This window comes from Canis lupus, chromosome 25, assembly GCF_003254725.2.
Source record: "Canis lupus dingo isolate Sandy chromosome 25, ASM325472v2, whole genome shotgun sequence".
Lineage (NCBI taxonomy): Eukaryota > Metazoa > Chordata > Mammalia > Carnivora > Canidae > Canis > Canis lupus.
This window is the reverse complement of record NC_064267.1, coordinates 27,730,710-27,753,275: the sequence shown is the minus strand read 5'-3', so window position 1 is coordinate 27,753,275 and position 22,566 is coordinate 27,730,710. Positions and strand designations below refer to the sequence as shown.

At 39.0% G+C, this 22,566-nt stretch overlaps 1 protein-coding gene across 10 annotated transcripts in view; it reads left to right on the top strand.

Annotated features, from left to right (window-relative positions):
- Positions 1 to 22,566, top strand: part of MSRA (methionine sulfoxide reductase A) — a 433,824-nt gene that overhangs the window by 314,814 nt on the left and 96,444 nt on the right. For 9 of the 10 annotated variants that reach the window (XM_035720981.2, XM_025462940.3, XM_025462939.3 and 6 more), the window contains one exon: positions 8,740 to 8,846. The exons of the other annotated variant lie outside the window; for it this stretch is intronic. In XM_035720981.2, the coding sequence (XP_035576874.1) occupies positions 8,740 to 8,846 (107 nt within the window). The remainder of the gene's footprint in view (positions 1 to 8,739; positions 8,847 to 22,566) is intronic. 10 annotated transcript variants of the gene reach the window in all.

The window sequence follows — 22,566 nt, the reverse complement described above, 5'->3', positions numbered from 1 at the left end:
GGGCTGTTTACACTAATGTGAGTATTTTTTAGTTGCATCTGTGGGATGAAATGAGCTTAGGGTTCCCCTACTCCATAATCTTCCCCTAAGTTCAAGGATACATAGCTTTTGCCAAGTAACTTAACCTCATTTCATAACAAAGAATATGGGCATATATGTAGCATTACAAAATATCTAGCACCCAGCAAGGTAAAAGTCACTCTTTTTGGTATCCATTAATGATAACCAGGCATTCAAACAATCTTCATGACTTAGGCTAGATAAAAAATTTTAGGTACAACACCAAAAATATGATCCATAAAAGAAGCCATTGATAATTCAGACTTCATCAGAATTAATTTGTGCTCTTTGAAAGTCACAGGAGAATGAAAGACTAACCATGACTGGGAGAAAGCAGTTTCCTGTTATATATCTGATCAGACACTTGTATCCAGAATATATTAAAAAAAAACTCTTTAAATTCAATAATATGAAAACAACACAATTTTAAAAATATATGAAATATTTGAACACTTTACCAGAGAAGATGTACAGATAGCAAGTTATCACATGAAAAATGCTTAACATCATTGGGCGTTAAGAAATTCAAATTAAAACCACAATGAGCTATTGCTACACATATTTTAGAATAGCTAAAATTAAAAGGACTGACAATGCCAAGTGTCTGTATATATAAGACAACTGGAGTTCTCATACATTGCTGGCAGGTAATATAAAATATTACAATCACTTTGGAAAAAGCTTGGCAATCTTAAGTTAAACAAAAATGTACCAGCCATTTCACTCCTGGGTATTTATCCAGAAGAAATGAAAGCATATGTACATACAAAGACTTGTACATTTATACTATTTATACTAGTTTTTATTTTATACTATTTTATACTCATTTATTTATACTAGTTTTATTTTAATAGCCCAAAGCAGGAAAGAACCAAAATGTCCATCAATAGGTCGATGAATAAACAAATTGTAGGATATCCAATCACTGGAACACTACCCAGCAATAAAGAAGGAACTATTGAACTTATAACAACATGGTTGAGTTACCAAAAAAATGGTATATGCTATATGATTCCACCTGTATAAAATTCTAGAAAATGCAAATGAACATAAATGAATGATAGAATGTAGTTGAAAGTTTGCCTGAGGCTTGAGGGTGGGGACTGAGAGTGGTGGGAAGGACAGATTTAAAAGGGGCCTGAGGAATATTTTGGAGTTCATTATCTTGATTGTGGCAATGGTTTCATGATCTATATAGATGTCAAAACTGATCAAATCGTATACTTTAAATATATAGCATTTATTGTATATCAATTTTACTGCAATAAAACTGGTTTTAAACTTATCTAACCCAAATTCTTGATTGCCACTGAGGGAAGAGTGGTTAAGAGGCATGGATGCTTGATGGATCTCTGTTCACTCTTAATGAGCACATCTTGCTTCTTTTCATACTTATCTATTTGATGATACATTATGGATACATTGTAGAAATTTTCTGAAACTAAGATCAGGTTCTTTGGTGTGTATTTTAGCTGAAGTCCTAGTAAGATTCCTGAACTGAGGTAGGTGCTCAGCAACTCTTTATTGACTGAGAAATTTCTAAATTCGTAAGAAGTATGTTGAAAAAGTCTCTTTCTTCAATTTCTGCATTAGAAGTCACAAGGGGATGGAGGAATTATGTTTACTGAGCTCTTATGTAAGATAGCTAGTAACCCTGTGAGGAAGTATGGCACCATCACCCCTATTTTTCCAAATGAAGAAACTGAAGTGTAGATGAGTCTAATAACTTGACTGAGGTTCCACAGTTGTTTAACAGCAGAGCCGGTTTTAGAATTAAGAACTGTCTCATGACAAAATCCAATTATGGGTCAGGATCCATTTTTTTCCTAGCAGCAGTTTATAGAAGAGAAGAATATGGATTCATTCTGATGGAAGTCACCCTGTCTCTGCAACCAACATGGAGAGCCCTCTAATGATGTTGCTCCTTTGAAGTTCCCTAACATAGTCATTGCAGGCCCTTATATTATATGTCCTCCTTTGCCCTGATGTTCACTATCAACTGGTGAGTCCTGGGATTTCTTAATCACTTTGAAACAAGCCATAGTATGTGAATTTTCCTTTAAAATTACCATGTTCAAGCAGATTTCTCATGTCTCCAGTTAAAAGGTGTAAAACAGGCCTGGTAGCCAAAAATGAGCTAAGGTTAGAAGGCCCATTGAGCAGATGAGAACTTCTGTCTTTTTACTTCATTATAGATTAAGTATTTCTCTATTTTCCAATGCTTTCTGTGACTTTGGAGAGAGAGAGAGAGAGAGAAAGAGAAATCTTAGAACAGTCTTGGGATGGTTTGTTCTTTCAAATCTTATTTGAAGAAGGTGGATGGAGAAATTGCAAACAGTTGGTAGATGCCAAGAGGTCAGTCCTCTTCAAGAAGGCCCCAAAGCCCAATCCTCATTACTTAGTTTAGAGAGTGTTGTGGGAGAATGATCAGCACAAGATGCTGTTTCTCAGCCAGTTATTTTCATTTCACTAACTACAGCAAGCCCATCACTAGCTTTCCTGGAACATGAAAACAGCTGAATAGTATCAGTAATTTATCGTCTCAGTTTTTCCAAAGCCAAGAGGAGAGAACAGTGAACTTTGTGACACTAAATCTGTATGAAAGAGAGTTTTGGATTTTTGAAGATTATGCTTACCCAGGGTTCTGGGTGGCTTCCTTAAGCCTGATGTTTCTAAATGTATCTGGTCCCCTGTATGTCCTGTCCAGATTTCTATGTGGCCTCCTGCTCAACTAACCAGCTTCATCTCCTTCTAGGCTTATAGGCAGAACCAGCCTTGTCTTTTCACAGTCCTCAGCGCATACCAAGCTTGTTCTTATTTCTGGGCCTTAGGTGGTGATGCTCCTTTCCAGATGCATCACCTACAGTGCGCTTTGTTCCATTGTCCTTGATTTTTTTTGCTCTAACTTCTTGTGCATCAGTTTTGGTGTCAGGTGGATCTAGCTTTAGTCACAGCATGGCCATTTACCCGCTCTGTGGCATTGGGCAGGTCACTTAATGTCTCTGATTCACAGCTTCCTTTGTGTCAAAGAAGGTGGAGAATACCAACTTGACGGACTAATTTGAAGATTAATGACAGCTGTCTACAATGTGAGGGGAAACGTTGGCAAAAACCCAGTATAGTGCAGTATAGGGTCAAGCTCATTCCTTTCTCTCTTTCCCTTTTCCCTTTTCCCAGCTATTTTTTTGGGATCAAAGCTTATAATTAATTCTGCATAGCTTCCATAGTGCTGAGTACACAGTTGGTACTATGTGAATACTTTGTGCTGGAGAGAATGTATTTATTTATGGAAGAAGGGAAAGCAAGTAGGAATTCTCATCACTAACATTTTTCTGTCCTTTTTCACAATGCAATTTGATTAGTTTTGCCATCTTGATAACAGCATACAAAGAATGTTTAGGTCAGGTATAAGAGTCAAAATATTTCACTTATTTTGTGATTTGATTGGTTGGACCAGGCTCTTTCTTGGAATCAGTGTCAAAAAGGCCCGATTTTGCCATACTTCGGATCAGAGGTCAAGGAGATATTACTTTGGAAAGTTCTTCATGGATGGGGCAGGTGTAGGAACATTCACTCAAAAGAGTTTTCCCCTTTCTTGGGTTTGTTTTCCATTGAAATAGAGAACTGGGCTGGAGATTAGTAGAGGTGAAATTTTAATGGAGAAGATAATTCTGCTAAAAAATGTAATGAAGAGTTAAAAACAAGTACATTTGTACACACATAAAATAGATTCTGATTATCTCTTTGGATCTATGTAACCTGTACTGTGTGAGCATCTGAGAGAAGAATATTATTTAATGCTTTTCAGATAATGAAAAGGATTGTACCTAGAGTATCTTGTGTGACATCATTTGTTATTTTTATTTCAAACTAGTTATTCTGAAGCATTCCAAGTTTATTAAAAGTGGTTTAAATAAAAGTACTTAACACCTACGTAATTTTTTTGTAGTAAACAAAGTGCTTTACAGATTTCATCTTATTTACTCCTCACAACAAGCCTATAGTTTAGGTCCATATAATTCTTATTTTACAAGTGAGGTTTGAAGCTCAGAAAGATGTGGTAATTTACATAAAGTATGTCAGTGGCAAGTCAGACTTAAAAACAAGATCTTGTAGCTCTGAGCTCTAGGCTTCTTATGAGAGATTTAGTGAACAGGTTTTCCTCACATGTGAATTACTATTTTGTGTTCATAACATAAACCAATAGTGGTTGAAAGAAATGGTGAAAAGTTTAATGATGCTAAATATCTGTAAATGCAATGTATTAAAAATAACAAGAACAGAAAATCCATAGTTCTATAGGTTTTTTGATCTGTTGAGCATCAAATCATACTTCCCAGTGAACCATCTGTTTCCACATTTCAAGCACCTATCCATTTAATAAGCCTCTTCCTCAGTGAACTGAAATGTACATGCACTGGAATTAACCAAACACACACACAAGCTTGTGGAAATGTGTGTATGGTTTTAAGATATTAATACCTTCTCCTTGGGATGAATTTTGATTGAAAAAATTTAATCAAATTAACATTGTTATTCATGAATATACCAGAGAGTTAATGTCTTATCCAGTGTCACTCAAAATTCAAAGATATCTGAATAAAGGCTTTGATGTTTTCTCTTGATCCCCTACTGTATCTCTTTAGCATTTTCTTGTTTTCCTTTCTGGCCAGGCAGGGGTTCAGCCACAGTGACTGGGAAGAGTATATATTGGTTCTGACATGAGGAGCTGTCAGGTTTGTGAAAACATCCAAGAAGAGTTGGGATCAGAAGGTTAGGGCTATAAATTCAAATCTGTAAGACTTGAAGATAGTGACTGTAACTGTGTGAATAATTCCCATTTTTCCATATTGATGAATAGTCAGTTTGGATTGGTGCAAAGGGAGAGGTGTGAGGTATCTAGGGCAGAGCTGTGGATAATGCCCACTATGTTACTCCTTTTTATAGCTGTCCAGGGTGATTTGGGGATAGCCAAAGTCTGCACAAAGAAGACAAGGACAACAGTGACAGAAGCCCTATCAGTATTGTAGTATTACAGTTAGCAGATGATCAAGTTAGAGCTTAATTCAAGAGTTCATGGCTTCAGGAAAAGGTTCATAAATTCTTATCCTGATTTGTAGTAGTAGTACAATCCACAATTACATAAAAAATAATCCATGGATTGTTTTTTATAGAAATTCATTACCTTATAAACTTGTCTAGAAATGACAAGTCATGTGCATCTTTTCTGCCCAACCATGCAATTTTCTGTTTCTACCCTTCAGGTTGTCATATCACTATAAGAGAGCTCTAAATATGGATATAAGTCTAAAGATTTTATTGTGCACTCTTCTACCAGACTATTTGTGAAAATATGATCAGTGGAAGGGCCCACTATTCTATAATTTCCTTGGGATGATTCTTAATTATCCCCATCTTGTTTGCTAAACAGTCAGTTTTTATTCATAAGCAGCAATTTCTCATAATCCTATGATAATTCAAGTATCTTCATCCAAATGCAGAGATATTTATTGTCTTCAGTGTACAAGGCACATGGAATGTTAGCAAAATTTGTTGAAAAATATAAATAAATCACTTCTGCATGTCCTCTTTTACTCATATACTAGTTTATCTTCCACAAGAAAGGGAACTTGAGTAGATATATAACAACTCCACACGGAGACCCTACTGTTCTGAACCTTGTGCCGAATGGAGATAGGTCAGATTTTACTGAAAATCAGCCATCCACCAATCTTTTGGGTGAATGTTTTGGAGAATATTTTCAGAGAGAACAACAATGCTACCATAACATCATTGTGCACCAAAGAATGTGAAGTGGTCACACAAGGAAAGCCTTTCATTTAAGTGAAGGAGGGGACATTCAGGAAGGCAAAGAAAAAAATGTTGCCAAAGTGCCATTCTGGAATGTGTATTTATCCAATTTCTTAAATTATACTGGAATGTGAACTCTGAGAAGGTAGGGTTTGCTTTTATTTATTGCTGTATTCTCAGCACCTGGAAAGGTATTCGACACATGTTAGGTGCTTAATAAATAATACTATGACAATACCTACACAGTAGATACCATAAATAATATTTGTGCTGTAATAATACCTATATGTTATGTATTATAATAATCATATTATGATACTTAAGTGAATATATAACTTATATAGGAATGAAATATATATTCTAATTTGGTATTATACAGTGCTTATTGGAGACATGAGCTGGTTTATTTTTATTATATATTATTAAACTAATATTCTGGTGTCATTAATATTGGCTGTTTAAGCCACTAATTAGTTTCTGGTCCCCATGTGTGTGGCAAGGTGGGGATGGAACTCTGAAGGTGGGAAGATGGAATTTCTAGGAAGTCAGCCAATCTGAAGTATAAACAAGTAGGTCCAGAAAACACCCCCCACTGGGTGCACAAGTATGCATGTACACACCATAGATAGCCTATGACTTGACCATAAATCCTATTCATTTGTTATTATTTAAACCTCTATTTTTAGCCTCTAGTTTTGATCATGAATTCTAGCTTGTCTATTCATTAACTGCCATAGTGAACTTTTAGTGTCTTTAACTACTACACTTCCCTCTACTAGTCAAATGTATTAGATTACTGGTAACTTTTTCCTAGAGCTCTTAAGATTCTTTTATTTACATTTGAATTTGCATTTTCATTTACAAAGTAAAAAGCACTTTGATTGATTGATTTGCACTCCAGTATTGATTGCAGGGCTTTGGATCACAAGATATAAACTCATATGTTCTTCATGCAACAAATATTAGTGGAAGTATATCCAACTGTCTGATGCTATACCAGGTCCTATGACTGTAAGGCTCTGCCCTCTGGAAGGCTCACAGGCAAGGAAGAGGGACAACCATATAATAACAAGGCAATACAATAAAATCTCTGAGACAAAGAAGTCAGTGATTGTCACAGCCCTAAGGAGCACTCAAGGGAGGTTTTGTGGAGTGAAGTCGCTTGAACTAAGTCTTGAATAGGAGTTTAGTAAAAAGTGTGTGCCTTCTGGGAGCATGGGGGCAGGCAGAGGGAGCACTGTACACTGCATACCTCAGGAACCTGTGTTTTTGAAAGACTTAGGTTTTCCTCACTGCATTATTGGAATTAAACTTATTGTTGATGGATTATAAAGAATCTGGAAAACATCTGAGCAAATTTTAAACCCTAGCTACTCAAAGTGCAGTCTGGAGGTCAGCACCACTCGTGAGCAGCTTAGAAATGCATGCAGAGTCTCACTCAGGCTCACCCCAGACCTACTGAACCAGAATCTGCATTTTTAACAATATCCCCCGGTAATTCCCATGTACAGTAATATCTGAAAGTACAAAGCTGTTCTTTTTGGAAGACTGAATCTTCTGTTGGAGGAGTCTTGGAGCACTTGCTAAAACTGAGGTTGATTTTTGAATGATGCAGTAAACACATGGGAAGTTCATTGTGACAACAGCATGGAGATCTATAGAAGATCTATATTAAGCCTGTGGCTGTTTAACTTTGGGGACTAAATTATTCAGTTAGAAATTGGTCAGGATCTATACTTTAGCAGCTGTGACAGAGTGGGAAATGGGCTGGGCTAACTTTAAGGCTCAGGTTTTTCCTTAATTGGGTGGATGACCTTAGCCAAGCTCTTCAGACTCCCTGAATATCAGTTATTTAGTCATTTATAGGCACCTCCTATGTGCCGAGCAGTATGCCATGTGCTTACACATACATAATCCCATCTCCTTGTTTCCCAAGTGAGGGACCACAACCTGCCACACAGAGTATCTCATTAAGATCCCAAAAAATAATGCACAGCACAGTGCTTTGCAAGTGAAAAATGGAATATGTTATGGTTTAAATATCTGCATAGAAAAATACATATTTGTAGAGCATCTACTATGATCTAAGACCTGTAATAAATTTACCTAAGTTCAAACATATATGTTGTAATTAAATTAAGCAAAGCAAAACAAATATATTTTGTGTTTATTTAAGGAGAGTGTCAAGATGAAATTAAAATAAGCACTTAGTAATATATGCACCTCTGGGTCTATTGCAGCAATATTCATAATAGCCAAGATATGGAAGCCATGTTAAATTTCCATTGATGGATGAATGGATAAAGAATGAAATCTTGCCATTTGTGACCCCGTGGATAGACGTAGAGGATATTATTTTAAGGAAATAAGTCAAACAGAAAAAGACAAATTCACATATTTGTGGAATCTAAAAAACAAAACAAAAAACAAACAAAAAACCCCAAAACAAATGAACACAATGTAGAAACAGACCCATAAATACAGAGAACAAACTGATAGTTACCAGAGTGAAAGGGTTGTGGGGGATGGGTGAAAAGGGGTGAAGAGGAGTGGGAGGTACAAGCTCCCAGTTATGAAATGAATAGGTCACTGGAATTAAAGGCACAGCATAGGGAATATGGTCAAAGGTGTTGTAATAGCATTGTATGGTGACAAATGGTAGGTGCCCTTGTGGTTAGTGTAGCATAAGGTAAGACTTGATAGATCACTAAGTTGTACACCTGAAACTGTTGTAACATTGTGTGTCAAACTATACTTCAATTTTTAAAAATGCAAGCACTTAGTAACACAGGAATCATAGAAAACTTGTGACATTGGCCTTGTTGCCTGGTCCACTCCAGTAATCCTTTCTGCTTTCTACTTTCCCAGGCATGCGCCAAGGCAATGACTATGGCACTCAGTACCGCTCAGCCATCTATCCAACCTCTACCGAGCACATGGAGGTCGCCCTGAGGTCCAAAGAAGACTACCAGAAGGTAGGGCCCTGTTTTGCTCCTGGACTCCCACTGTTGGTCTCCACCAAGTCAGACCCCACCTGTAGAAGGAGAATCTGGTTGTTTTCACCTGCCACTGTGTTCCATTTACACAATTTCCATCAGCTTCTGGTCCATAAATATGCTAAATGAGATTTTAGAAGTAGGCCTTTGTGAATTTCTTTTTGGAAGACTTTTTTAAAATCAACTCACCTCAGATGAATATGTATCTTGACATATAGTCTTCTTTACTATTTCTCTCTGCCTCTCTCTTGCTGAATCTCATTTTTTCTTTCTTCTCTCTATAATGGTTTGTTCAGGCTGCCATAACAAAGTACCACGAACTGGTGGTTTAAATAGCAGAAATGTGTGTCTCATGGTTCTGGAGGCTGGAAGTCCAAAATCAAGGTGCTGGCTCTGCTTGGCTCCTGGTTCCTTCTGGGGCTTGCCATAGAAAGTTCTGCTCCAGGCCCCTCTCCTTGGCTTATAGATGGCAGTCTTCTCTTTATACCTTTTTTACATTATCTTTTCTCTATCATGTCTGTTTTTGTGTCCAAATTTCCTCTTGTTATGACAACTCCAGTCATAATAGGTTATGGTCCAACCTAATGACCACATTTTAACTTGATTTACCTCTGTAAAGATACTATCTCTAAATAAGCTCACATTCTGAGACACTGAGGAATTAGGATTCCAACCTATATTTTTTTGGGCAAGCAGTTCAACTCAGAATACTCACTGTCTCTTGCTAATAAGAGTAGATTGAATTATAATAAAATACTTCTTAGAAATATAGATACTACAGCATGAAATAATTATTTTCACTCCTGTATAATATTTAAAAATCTCCAACAGAGCTTTGGTTCTTTTAAAAATAGCTTGCATTGCTTTAATTTTAAAACTTTGTGATGATACTTAAATTTTAATTATTGTTATATCTCCTGATTTACATTTATGCTTAACAATAGATCCAGTAGCAGGATATGAAGTTCACAGTCAGTTCAACTCTGAAAAGCAGAGAGGGCTAAAAGAGATATTGATAGGCCCCCACTTATTCTTAGCACACCCTCTCCCTCCAGGGCTGTGATGTCTATTTGGGTGATAATAGTAAGCAGCCTCTGGGATGGCTTTTAGTGGTCTCTACCCTTGTGTAAACCCCTCTCCTTGAGTATGGGCTGGATTTAATGACCCACTCCTAATGAGTGACAGAAGTGGTGGGATGTCACTTCTGAGATGAGTTTATTAGAAGACTTTGGCTTCCCTATTGGGGGCCCTCTCTTATGATCTCTTGGATCACTTGCCCTGGGGGAAACCAGCTGCCATGTTGTGAGGCAGCCCTGTGTAAAGGTTCATGTGGCGAGTCCCGAAGATCCTACAAGCCCCTCAGCCCCAGTCAAGCTTGTGGATGGGTCTGCAGCCCCAGTTGACAGTTTGGCTACAACCTGAAAAGACCTCAAGCCAAGGGCGCTGCCAAGCTAAGGGTGCTATAGAAACCAAAGGATAATAAATGTTTGTTGTTAAAGCTGCAAAGTTTTAGAGTAATTGGAGTATATCTATACTGTCATTCTCAAAACTTTTCACTGCAAATTATCCTTTTTTATTGTCTTTTCATCATGACTTTCCTAATAATGATGGGCTCACCTGGGCATATGTGGTGGTGGTTAAGCATGTAGCCTCCAGCACCAAATTATCTTAATTCATATGTCAGCTGCATAACTTTTTATCAAGTACTTGACACTTAGAAAACTATCTTATTTAACTCATGCAAACCCTATAAGGAGAGAGACCTCATTATTATCCCTGTATCTCAGATGCCCAGAATTAGAATGCTCCATTAGAATAACTTGGATTACAGAAAAAAGACAAGATTCAGGGAAATGAGCTGGACAGCTGATACAGGACTCTAGACCAGAAATGATGGGACCCTTCCTTAGGGTGCTGCCAGTCTGAATGGGATAAAGGGATATAAAGGAAGTAAAAGTTATAGAACTTGGAAATTGATTAGAAGTGGAGAAAAAATAAGAGGGAGGAATCCAGGGTGATTTGTAGGTTTTGGGCTTGCTATGTTTTGTGTGAAGGTATGGAGAAACAGAGGCAGATTTGTGGGAAAGGTAAATTAAGTCTGGAAACGTGGAGTTTAAGGTACCTATGATCTGGGCATCCAGATGATTGTTAGGAGGAGATGTGGGCTATTCCTTCCTTGCAAAGAGAATTGTTGTTATTGTTAACCGGGTTAATGCTTGTAAGGCACAGGGCCTAGCACATAGTTCATGCTCAATAAATGGTAGCCCTTATTATTGGGAGTTATATTTGGTAAATGAAGCCCTAGTTGCTGATACAGTCACTTAGGAAAAATGATAAAAGAGGAGAAGGCTCAGGATCTGTGGAACACTAACTTTTGAGAGGTGGGTAGGGAAATGCCTACACTAGGCAAGATGCTGTACTAGGTAGGCCCAACAGAGCATCAGCCCCAAGCAAGAACTTAAAAATTCCTTCTCTTTGGTTTAATCTCACTATATTTAATTACAAAGGCCATGTGAGTAACAAGTAATACTGACATGTGATTGATGCAGTATGTAAATTACCTAGTATTGTGCTCCACAGTCTCTTAAGATACCAATAGTTCTACTAAGAGACTTGAGAAGTATGTTAATGTCTCTCTAGAATATAGCAAAATGAGATGATATTCTGATATTCACAATGAGAATTTTAAGTTCAAAAGGTTAGTACTTTCCATCTGATGATGAAAAGGCTAACTTATACCTAATTTTTTGGCTTCTAACCCAGTATAGTTTCTTATCCTTAGCTTTGCGTGGAGCCCATGTTGATTTTAGATAACTGATAAATATAGGAAATAAAATTTAGATATTAAATGCAATGAACTGTTTTAATAATTTCTCCATTATTTTTGTAGATTTGTAGATTTAGGGAATGATAATCTTATACTCTAGATAGTTGTCTAACCAAATACTTTTTGAGTGTTTTGTACCTAAGTATGTGGGAACTAAATACATACATACATATAAATATTTTTGCTTGGTTTTTAAAAGTAGGGTCTTACATAAAGTTCAGGGTCTCCTGTGCCCCCAGCATCCAGATATCCATTGTTGTTAGTGTAACCACATATGAGTGCTTTATTACCAACTCAGAGAGCAAATACTCTCACATTTCTTTTATTTTACCATATAAATAAAAGTGGCCGTACATTCCCCCGGTAGGTGAGTGGCAAATCCAGTGTTTGCCTCCTGACTGACTAAAACCCAGAGTCTTGACTCTAGACTAAAATCTAGACTAGAGCCGCATCTCCAGTACAATTTCTGCCATGATTGCATTGGTCTCTTTTGCACTTTCCAAAATAGTAGCCACTAGCCACATTCTGGCCATTGAACATTGAAATGTGGCTAATGCAACCAAGAAGCTGAGTATTTTGTTTTGTTTTATTTTAATTCATTTAATTATATATTTAAATAGCTGCATATGGCTAATGGCTACCTGATTAGACAGCACGGCAGTCTATAAGGGGTGTGTATCTCTGTTGTAGGGGGCACAGGGCATGTCAGTCTGGGTCTCTGGCTGGGATACCCGAGATTCCAAGCCTCTGCTCCTGTGTTGGCTTATTGCAAGAGCGTGGGACTGCCATGGAGCACACTCCTCAGGGCCATCAGCATTGCTGCACCAGAAAATGCTCTCTCCCTTTCTTTTCTGGAGATATGCAGTATGAGGGTCAAGTAGTTTTACTTTCAGAAGTCACCATTGGAAAGAGCTGAAAGCTGCAGCCCTATGGACCCTTGACTGGACTCCATCAAGTGCAGAAAGGTCTTCCATTCTTGACACAGTCATTGCCGAGGAGCCATGGGCCAGGATTTCTTCTTCTGTTCCACCTTGAGCACTCCTTCACCCCTTTCCAGATCTCTACCACACAGGTCAAATAATTTTCCTTTTTTGGGAACTGAAGAACAAAATGCTTCATTTTGTCACCTTCCCTGGTGAGCAGTAGGGCTAATTGTGCCCCTACCTGGGTGACCACTATAATTTTTATCTTACTCCAGGTCCCATGGAACACAGCTTGTGGCAAAGGCTTGTGTCTGAGGACTGCCCATTTAACGTGGGAGTCTGGTGCCATGGAGGAGGAGTAAGGGACAGGGGGAGTGGAAAAGAAAGGAGGGAGAACAGATATAATTTGGTCTGGGCTGTCAGTGATAAGTTTCTTGGTCCTTATGGAATGACCAGTCATTCTGGAAGAAGAAGGTAAGCACATGTCTATCAGATGCCATTCCCCAAGGGTTCACTCTGTGCTTCTGAGTGGCAGATGTTTGGACCCAGGAGACTGTGTCCCTGCAGCAGGAGACAGGAGGCACATGGCATGTGTGTGAGGTGAATCACTGTAGGGTTGCACCTGCCTAAAGCTAAGCAGAGTCCATACAGAGCTGAGGACTGCAGCGGTAGCTGGAGGAGAGGATGGTGAGGCTGAGAGGGTCTGAGCTGGTGCATGTGAAGTGACTGATGTGACTGTCTACAAGGGGTCCCTTATCTACCGCACCCCATCCCATCCAGGCAGCTGATTGCCTACATTGCCTGAAGGATGACCTACCATGATTTAGTGACTTTCTGGCACCTCTCTTAGGGCAGAGAAAGAAAAAGACAAGTTTATTTTTCAGCAGGCATCCTGCTGTAACCAGGTAGTTACATAATATACCATTACATGCATAGTTTATAGATTTATATATAGTATATATGTAGCTATATAATGGTGATGATGTTGATGACAGAACAGCATCTACATGCTAATATACTGTTTTAAGCACTTTAGATAAATGAAATCATTTATATATCTCTAACTATATTTATCTATATACATATATAGATATAATTAATATGTTTAGATAGAGGTATGTATGTATCTCTTTGTATCTCTGTGTAAGATTGTATGCATTAATGTTTCTTGTTTCTAGTTTTGAAAGTTGTCTAAATTTCTAATCATTCAATTGGTATAATTGGTAATATACACACCAAAAAAAGTCAGTAATTTGCAGTGCCTATGAGAGATGATACAATTAGCTTTTATACCATAAAGAATTTGATTTCTGCTTTTGCATTTACCTTAAAAAATACCCACCTTAATAATGTTTCTAATAGATCCTACAAATTAGGGAGAGAGTCCGAGATATCTCCAGTTGCCCTAACAGGTGAGTAAAAGAGAGGAGGAAGCTGAAGAGGTGACTTCCTGGGGTTGACTTTCCTAGGTTTTCTACCTAGGGTAACCTTGCACAAATTCCTGAAACCACAGAGGTCTTTAATCTAGGTAGAATCATTTCTTAACAATACTAGATTAAGGCCTAGGACTCATAGTCTTTTCACAAACATATAGGTTTATTTCTGAGAGCAGGAGATTCTGCAGATGACTCATTCCATGCATTTTTATACACACTAATTTCCCCTTTAAGAGTTGGTATTTCCGGCCCTGTCATTACATTCTGGGAATTCATCTTGAGCCCTGGTGGGACCCCTGTGCACTAACTATAACATTGACTTAGGTTACTAATTTAATAGTCTTCACTAGTTTGCCCCCAGTGACCCCCTCTTAACCAGCTTCTTCAGCAACTTCTTTATACTTGGAGTTGAGAGTGACAGTATTGCTTACCACGGAGCAGCCATTTGAACATAAAATTAGCTGATTTTATCACAGGGACCAATTGTTGAGCTAATTAGATGTGCAGTACTGCTGATGAGCCAGAAACCCAAAGTGATTTTCCATCTAAACTGTGGTTTTCTGCAAAGTTGGCTGGGTTGTAGATACCAGGCTCACCAACAACCCTAGGAAAGGAAAAATGGCTGAAGAAGTTTGCTAATTTTCATTCAGATTAAAGGAGGCCAGAGAACATTATAGAAGATTGGAGTGAAAATTAAACTTCATACGGGGTTCATTGACCTTGGAGATACTGGATTCTGTTCACAGAATACGACGGCTGCATCATGTCTTTGGTGAGGTGAAGACTTTGCACAAAATGTGGGCGTGTTCTTGACTTTGGATGAAGATTTTGTAATCTTTTATTAACTGCATTTTTATATTTTTTTCCTGAGTTTCATGATGGAATTATTTGCTAATGATATTAGTTGGAGGAGACAATTTAATGTATTATTAATTGCCTTTGGATTATCAAATGTAGACAGTTTACTTCCCAAGTGAACCTGTCATTACCTTTTCTAATATTCTAAACTGAATCATGGCCTCTGTCAGGGGATGTGGGTGTTCAGATGGGATTCTTATGTTCTGAAAATGTAACTCTTCCCCATCTTTAGATTACTGATAGATTTTGTTTCTTGAAATTTGGTAGAGGATTAATAAGTCTGAAGATAGTTCTCCTTATTGTATGACCTATCTCCTTCCCAGCTCCTTGAAACTTCATGAACAAGCACGACGTTTCCTCTAGGTAACCTTTTTGGGTGAATGCTGAATTATCCACCATGTGCCAAATATAAAATAGTGTTTTAAAATCTGTCTCTATCAGTCTCCCCATCTGTTTGTTCATCCATCTATCCACTCATCCACCCACCCATTCATTCATCCATATCTTCAACACAGCTATAATCTCCAAGTATTTACCATATTTTATCTTAAATTTCAATTATCTAGCTGTCTGTCATCTGTCATCTATACTCTATATAGTGTCATTTTAAAGAGAAGTACCAAAAGTGAAAGATTAAAAACCATATACATTAATTGGATGACAGTAGCATTTTTTAGAATTGTTTCAGCATTGATTATTTAATTTTCTTCCCCAAATTTTGAATTCATTCTAGAATTTTGTTCAGTTTTGATTATTTAATTTTCTTCCCAAAGCACTGAGATTGCAGCCAGAGAGTCAGTGATTCTCTATGTCCTCCAGTTAAGCCCTGGCAAGTTGCTATTTGGCTGCTCAGCATGTGTGCGTGTGTGCGTTTGCGTGTGTGTGTGTGTGTGTGTGTGTGTGTGAGAGAGAGAGAGAGAGGGAAAGAGAAAGAGAGCAGATTTCATTTCTAAATAACCTATCTACCTGTGCTACTAATTGAGTTTTTGCTTCTTTTTTTTTCTTTTTTTTTTTCTTAAGATTTATTTATTCATGAGAGACAGAGAGACAGAGACAGACAGAGACACATGCCAAGGAAGAAGCAGGCTCCATGCAGGGAGCCTGATAGGGACTCGATCCCAGATCCCGGGATCACACCAGGAGCAGAAGGCAGACACTCAACCGCTGAGCTACCCAGGTGTTCCCTGCTTCTTTTATCTAACGTAGTTTAAATGCCATCATCTTTATACTGCTGACACTCAAAATTTCTGGTCCAGAGCTACTCTCTGGCTCCAGATCCCCATATTCCACTGCCTACTTGTTAATTCCCCTTACTTATCAGCATAATATTTCCTAATCTGGAGGCTTCATTCCCTCTCCTCCCCACCCTGCCAATAAACAAGCCTAAGAGTTTTCCCCTCCCCCATTTTTGGCCTTCCCAGCTATCATCTTTTAACTTAGGCAGGATCCCTAGGAGTTATCACTGGTTCACCCTTTCCTTTACTCCTCCCCTCTAGCTAATCGGATTAGCCTAGCTTCTTCTGAGATAGGTCTCCACTTGTGCCTACTTTCGTATTTTCGTGTTTACTGTCATAGTCCAGGCTACTGTTATCTGTTCCTAGACCAATGGGCTGCGTACCTCTCTACTACAATTCATCTACACAGGGCAGCCAGAGCAACATCCTAAATCTAATTACAGTCGTTTCCTTTTTCTCTCAAACTCGTACACAGCTTCCCACTACATTTAGAATGAAATCTAAACTCCTTAGCATGGCCTCTGAGTCATTTTGCCATTTTGCCATCTTCCCATGAGACATCTTCTATTCAGAGTGCCTTATTATTATGGTATATGTAAGAATTAACATATAATTCTTTCTCAGAGCTCCAAACCTTTGAATAAAGCTCAAGAACTTCAAGGAGGGGGGGCACCTGGGTGTCTTAGTGGTTGAGCATCTGCCTTTGGCTCAGGTCATGATCCCAGGGTCCTGGGACCTAGTCCCACATCGGTCTCCCTATAGGAAGCCTGCTTCTTCCTCTGCCTATGTCTCTGCTTCTCTCTCTGAGTCTCTCATGAATAAGTAAATAAAATCTTAAAAAAAAAAAAAGAACTTCGAGAGGTCTGGGGACTCAGGGTAAGAACCACAGTCACTCATAGAAAATTGTACAGCTGTGCAGTGAACATCATAATGAATGGTTTTATATTTCTTTGTATTTCAAAGTTAACTCTTATACAGACTCACTGTTGCCACAAAGAGACCAATTTTGGAGGTTTGGGGAATTGCTGCTTTATCTAGTATGTGTTATGTACCAGGAAGAAATAATTATTGAGTTACACATAGTGTTCTTGACCTCAAAGCCTATCTAGCAAACTCTCTTGACAGAAGAATTGCTAAATGTCACAGTCTTAAAACAACATTTTGGTAAGATTAAGTCAGTGGTTAGTACATGAAACTGTCTTCCTTTTTCTAATTTTCCATATATCTGACTTTTTGTCTTTCCCTCAGTTACAAATGACTACTGCAGCTACAAACTTGGTGGCTCAAAACAATAGAAATTCATCTTCTCATAGTTCTGGAGACCAGAAGTCCAAAATCAGTTTCATTGGACCAAAATAAAGGTTTCAGCTGGGCTGTGTTCCTTCCAAAAGCTCTAGGGGAGAATCCCTTTCTTGACTCTAGTCTTCTAGTGGTTGCTGACTTTGCTTGGCATGAGGCCACATCGTTCTGTTTTCTGCCTCGATGTTCACATTGCCGCCTCCTCCTTTGTGTGTCTAATCTCCCTCTGCGTTTCTCTTATAAGGACACCTGTGATTGCATTTTGGGCCTATCTGATAATCCAAGATAATCTTCCTGTCTCAAGATCCTTAATTTAATCATATCTATGAAGTCTTGGCCACATAAAATAATATTCACATGTTCCAGGGATGAGGGCATTGAGATTCTGGGGGCACTATTATTCAGCCTTCCATTGTCTTCAGGCTTGGTTTCCAGACTGCTACCAACACATGTCCAGCCTCAAATGGGGGACTGAAACTGGGAGCTCTTCTTTTCTGGTCTGCTCAGAAATGCAGACCGTGCTCCTCGAGTGGGTATCCTTTGGATCCCAGGGCTAAACACACAACACAATTCTCCAGAGCAGATGGGACCTGATCTCTTCCTTGAGATCCTTGCCTACTTTTGAAGAGAGGAAGAAATTTGCATAGGCTTTTCCCCTTTCAAACATATATACCTTCAAAAAACCCCAACTTTACCCCTATGCTACTTAGCAAAATAAAGTAGCATACCAAAAATAACAACAGAAAAAAAAATCTTAGGAGTTACATTTTGGGGATGATTGGAGGAAAAAATGGTGTGTATATGTGTGTCTGTGTGTGTAATCAAAATAACATTTGAATGGTTGAAAAGAATATTCTAGTACTATCTTAAGTCACTTACCACCTTACCTCTCTGGTCTTCGTTTTAAATTATCTAACAAAATGTCCTCAAAGTTTTATTATAAAAACTAAATGAGACTTTACGTATATGTAAAATACCCCTAGTTATGGACTAAATATTTATATAAGTACATCAATACATACATACTAGCATGCATACATACTATTAGCATATAATAGTCAGCATATATATATATATACACACACACACATATATTTTTTAAAGATTTTATTTATTTATTTGAGAGACAGAGACAGAGACAGAGAATGTGTGCAAGTGGAGGGAGAGGCAGAAGGAGAAGGAGAATCTCCAGCAGACTCCACACTGAGCACGGAGCCCAACTCAGAGTTTGATCTCACTGCCCCGGGATCATGACCTGAGCCAAAATCAATAGTTAGATGCTTAACTGACTGAGCTACCCAGGCGCCCCAGCCAATATATATTAATTGAAGCTGAGCCTTTTCAGTTTTCTAATCCAGAAAGCAGTTTTAATTATATCAACTCAACTGAGAGAAATTCAACATACCTAGTAAATATCCAGTTATGCTATAATCATCATCCCATAACTGGATCTGACAATTCCCTACCAGGAGGTACAGATCCTTTGTGTTTCCTTGTAAGCATCTATAGGCTAAAAATTTGAAAATGTCCTTCCTTCCTTCCTTTGACCCCATCTTCTTCAGGAAATTAATACATTAATTGCCTTATCAAATATTAATTATGTACTGATTAGTTGCCAGACTCTCATTACAATTGTTTCAAACACAGCTATCTGAAGAAGGATCTCATGAATTTTGCTGTAATAAACTATGCTATCCGTAGTCATAAAAGCCCAATGTGTCATAAATGTTCTTTTCTTTGGAACATTTCATAGGAACTGTCCTGACATTAAACTCTTTGGGGACTCCTAGTCATTCTTGTTACCCCAAAGGCCTGGTACTGTGCTTGGCCCCTAGCACATTATCAGCAAATATTTGTCCTAGACTGAAAATATGGAGCAGGATAAAGAGGCCCAGTGTTACCCCTTGTTATGGGCTGAATATTTGTGTTCCCCAGAATTTATACTGTTGGAGTGCTAAACCTCCCAGTGTGATAGAATTTGGAGATGGGGCTTTGAGAGGTAATTAGGGTTAGATGAGGTCATGAGGGTGGAGCTTCCATGGTGGGATTAGTGCCCTCATAAGGAGATACACCAGACACACCTCCACATGGACAAAAAGAAGAGGTTATGTGAGCACACAGTGAGAAGATTGCTTCTTTAAGTCATGAGAATAGTCCTCACAATAAAACCTACTCTGCTGGCACCTCCATCTGGGACTTCCCAGCCTCTGGAACTGTGAGAAACAAAGGTCAGGGCTGACAAAGTCACTTTGGAGGGTGAGAAGAACCACAACTTTGGATGAGAACACCTGGCCAAGGCCCTGCTCCACCTTTACTGACTCTGACCTTGGACAAATCTTGATAGCCCTAGTTACTTGTTTACAAAATGGAGGAAAATAACAGAACTCTTTATAAATCTTAAGTTTTCAGTGGTTTGCGCCATATTACACAAGTGACCCTCCTCTTTACACAGGGAGGTAGTTCAGGATCTGGCCTCCTTCCTACCTGCCTTAGGAAGGAATTAAAGCTGCAGAAGGCTTCATTCACATTCCCAAGGTGGCCTAATATTACGTTTAGAGTTAGAGGCGTTTGACTCTGAATTCCATATGTTCTGCTCACATGTTGTGTGGGGATATTTGATAATCTGTCAAGCATTTTGCAAATATCAGGGTTTAATGGGGTGACTCTGGAGACATGCTGTTTGCAGTGACTCCATCCTGCTTTTCCAAAGACCCTCAAATTTCAAACCAATGTGAAAACATAGGGTCAGGGAATCTTCCTTTCTGTCATGATGAGAAAATGTCATGGTCATTTCCATGTCTTTGTTTATTGAGAAATGGATAGGTTATCCATGGGTAAAAGTATCCCGGCTCGATCAGTATATTGTGTGCTCTGTGCTGCAATGTTAAAACCAGTAACCACACTAAGAGATTCTGCTTTCAAAAACACCAAGAATCATTCATCTGCTCAAAGGACCCTGAATAGATGTGGGGAAATGTCCGTTGATGTTTTATGATTTGAGGATTAGCCAGTTGTTCTTTTTAAATTTGTGTCGTTGTTTAAAGTGTGGAGTTACAGGTTCTAGATGTCCATGGAAAGACCCTGAATAATTTGTTCACTTATCTTAGCCAAAGAGTAAAATCCCGCTTTGTATGCCCAGCAGTAAAGATGAAATTCATCCTCTACCCTCATGTAGCTTTGTAGTTATCATTACAGGTATTATTCTGAACTCTTAATAAAAATTAATGAAATAAATGTTTTAAAAATGCCCATTTCTGAGAGGCAGGCATCTATATTTCCATGCATGCAGCCATCTAGACAGATAAATCTTTAGCCTTAATGGTTTAGTTGCATCTGGGTGTTTATTTTCATTTCCACTTATCACTGCGTGTTAGACTCCCTGTGTATGAGTACAGATTGCCCTTTCCTGCACTGTATTTAGAAATATCTGCATTACCCCTGGGCATTTGTTCATTAATAGGGGGTGGGGAGAGGAAAAGCTTGTAATAATGGGCTTTACATATTATTAAACTGTGTGCATCCACATTTGGATCCAAAGGACAAATCTGGCTTGTGTTACTGCCCTCTGGTGGTTTGGGTCCATCGCTGCAGTGGCAGGGAAGCGCATCCCCAGGGTAGGTGGAGGTGGGCGGGCAGAGGCAGCCCACAGGAGCAGAGGCAGCCCACAGGACACAGGAGCAGTGCTATTGCCGGGCCCTGGGCCTTTTATTCACATCACTGCCTTTCATTCAAGTGCACTGCCAGAACCCTAGGATGCCACTTACTGGCCAAGATAATGAGAAAAGAAAGCATTCTTGTGAGGACCAAGAAGACATTTTCATTTCAGTGGAGGCAGACGTGCAAAATAACCCTGACCCACATAGGGTGATCATTGAGCAAATTCAGATTCTCCATGGGCCACACTCCTACTCATCATCTTTCAAGGCTAGTGTGGGAAAACGCAGTGGCTCCCAAAGTGTGACATCTTCGTACCCCTTCAGTTACACGGGATGACTTCAAGGTATATCCAGATGAGCCTTTTAAATATAATAGTCACATGTTTCTTTTTAATATGTAGTAGGAAAAATGCAGTGAGTGTTAGAAGCCCACAGCTTCAGAGATGCTATTTCGAAGACCAGGAGGTGCTACCTCAATACACAACTGTGTTCTTTGCAGCAGTGTGTCACTTCTGCTCATCGGTTGGTGGAGCAGAACCCTATGGAGAGAGGGGATGACATGGATCACCAGGGGCTCTGCTACCTGCTTATGGTAGGACCTTGACTGTTAACCTCCCTGAGTCTGGGTTTCCTGATTTGTTGGGTTGACGGTGGCTACTTCTTAGGGTGATCTGAGGATCCTGTATCTGCCAAGTGTCTGCCAGAATAGGCGATCTCATTCCCCCATGCCTCAGGACACTTCTCAGAGCCTGCCTTTCTCTAGGTTCACATCATGCTTTGCTTGCCACACTTCCTTCGTCTTCCCTGTTGTCAAAGTTTCCACATTTCTTTTCACTCTTGATTATAACTGGGATCTTCCTTTGCCTTGCATCGTTTGCAACCCTCCACGTGGCCTTTTGCACAAAGCAGGCACCCTGTGAATGTTCATCAGGGAACGTAAGTGCAAGTGCACATTCTAAGCAACATTTCTCCATCCTCTGATGCATTCAGTGTATTTCATCCATCAGATTAAGACTGGTCCTATATCTTGTCCCTTCTGTCTCTCTGATTCATGTAGTCTGACAACAGGAAGAAGATTAGGTTCCTGCCCACTGGCTGCAAGCAGGGAGGAAAAAAGGCCTGCAGTGTCTTGTGTTTGCCTGCCACTAGTATCACCTTATCGTAGCAACTAATATATACGTTCATTCTGTGCCCCCACGTGCCCACATTCTACTGGTTCATTTCAGTGGCAGGTGAGCAGAAGGCAGTGGAAATATTTTAAATACGTTATTTTATCTAGGATAGAATCTATTTTAGAGATAACAAAAGAGCCTTTGTTGTTCAAGCAGGTAGATTTGTAAGCCTTGCCCTGGTTTAGTCTCTATAAAATGGCCTTAGGAATGGTAAGATCAGAGAACTACCCGTGGCGGGAGGGTAGGAGGAGCCCTTACATTTTAGCGGGACCTAGAGTGAAACAGGGTTTGTT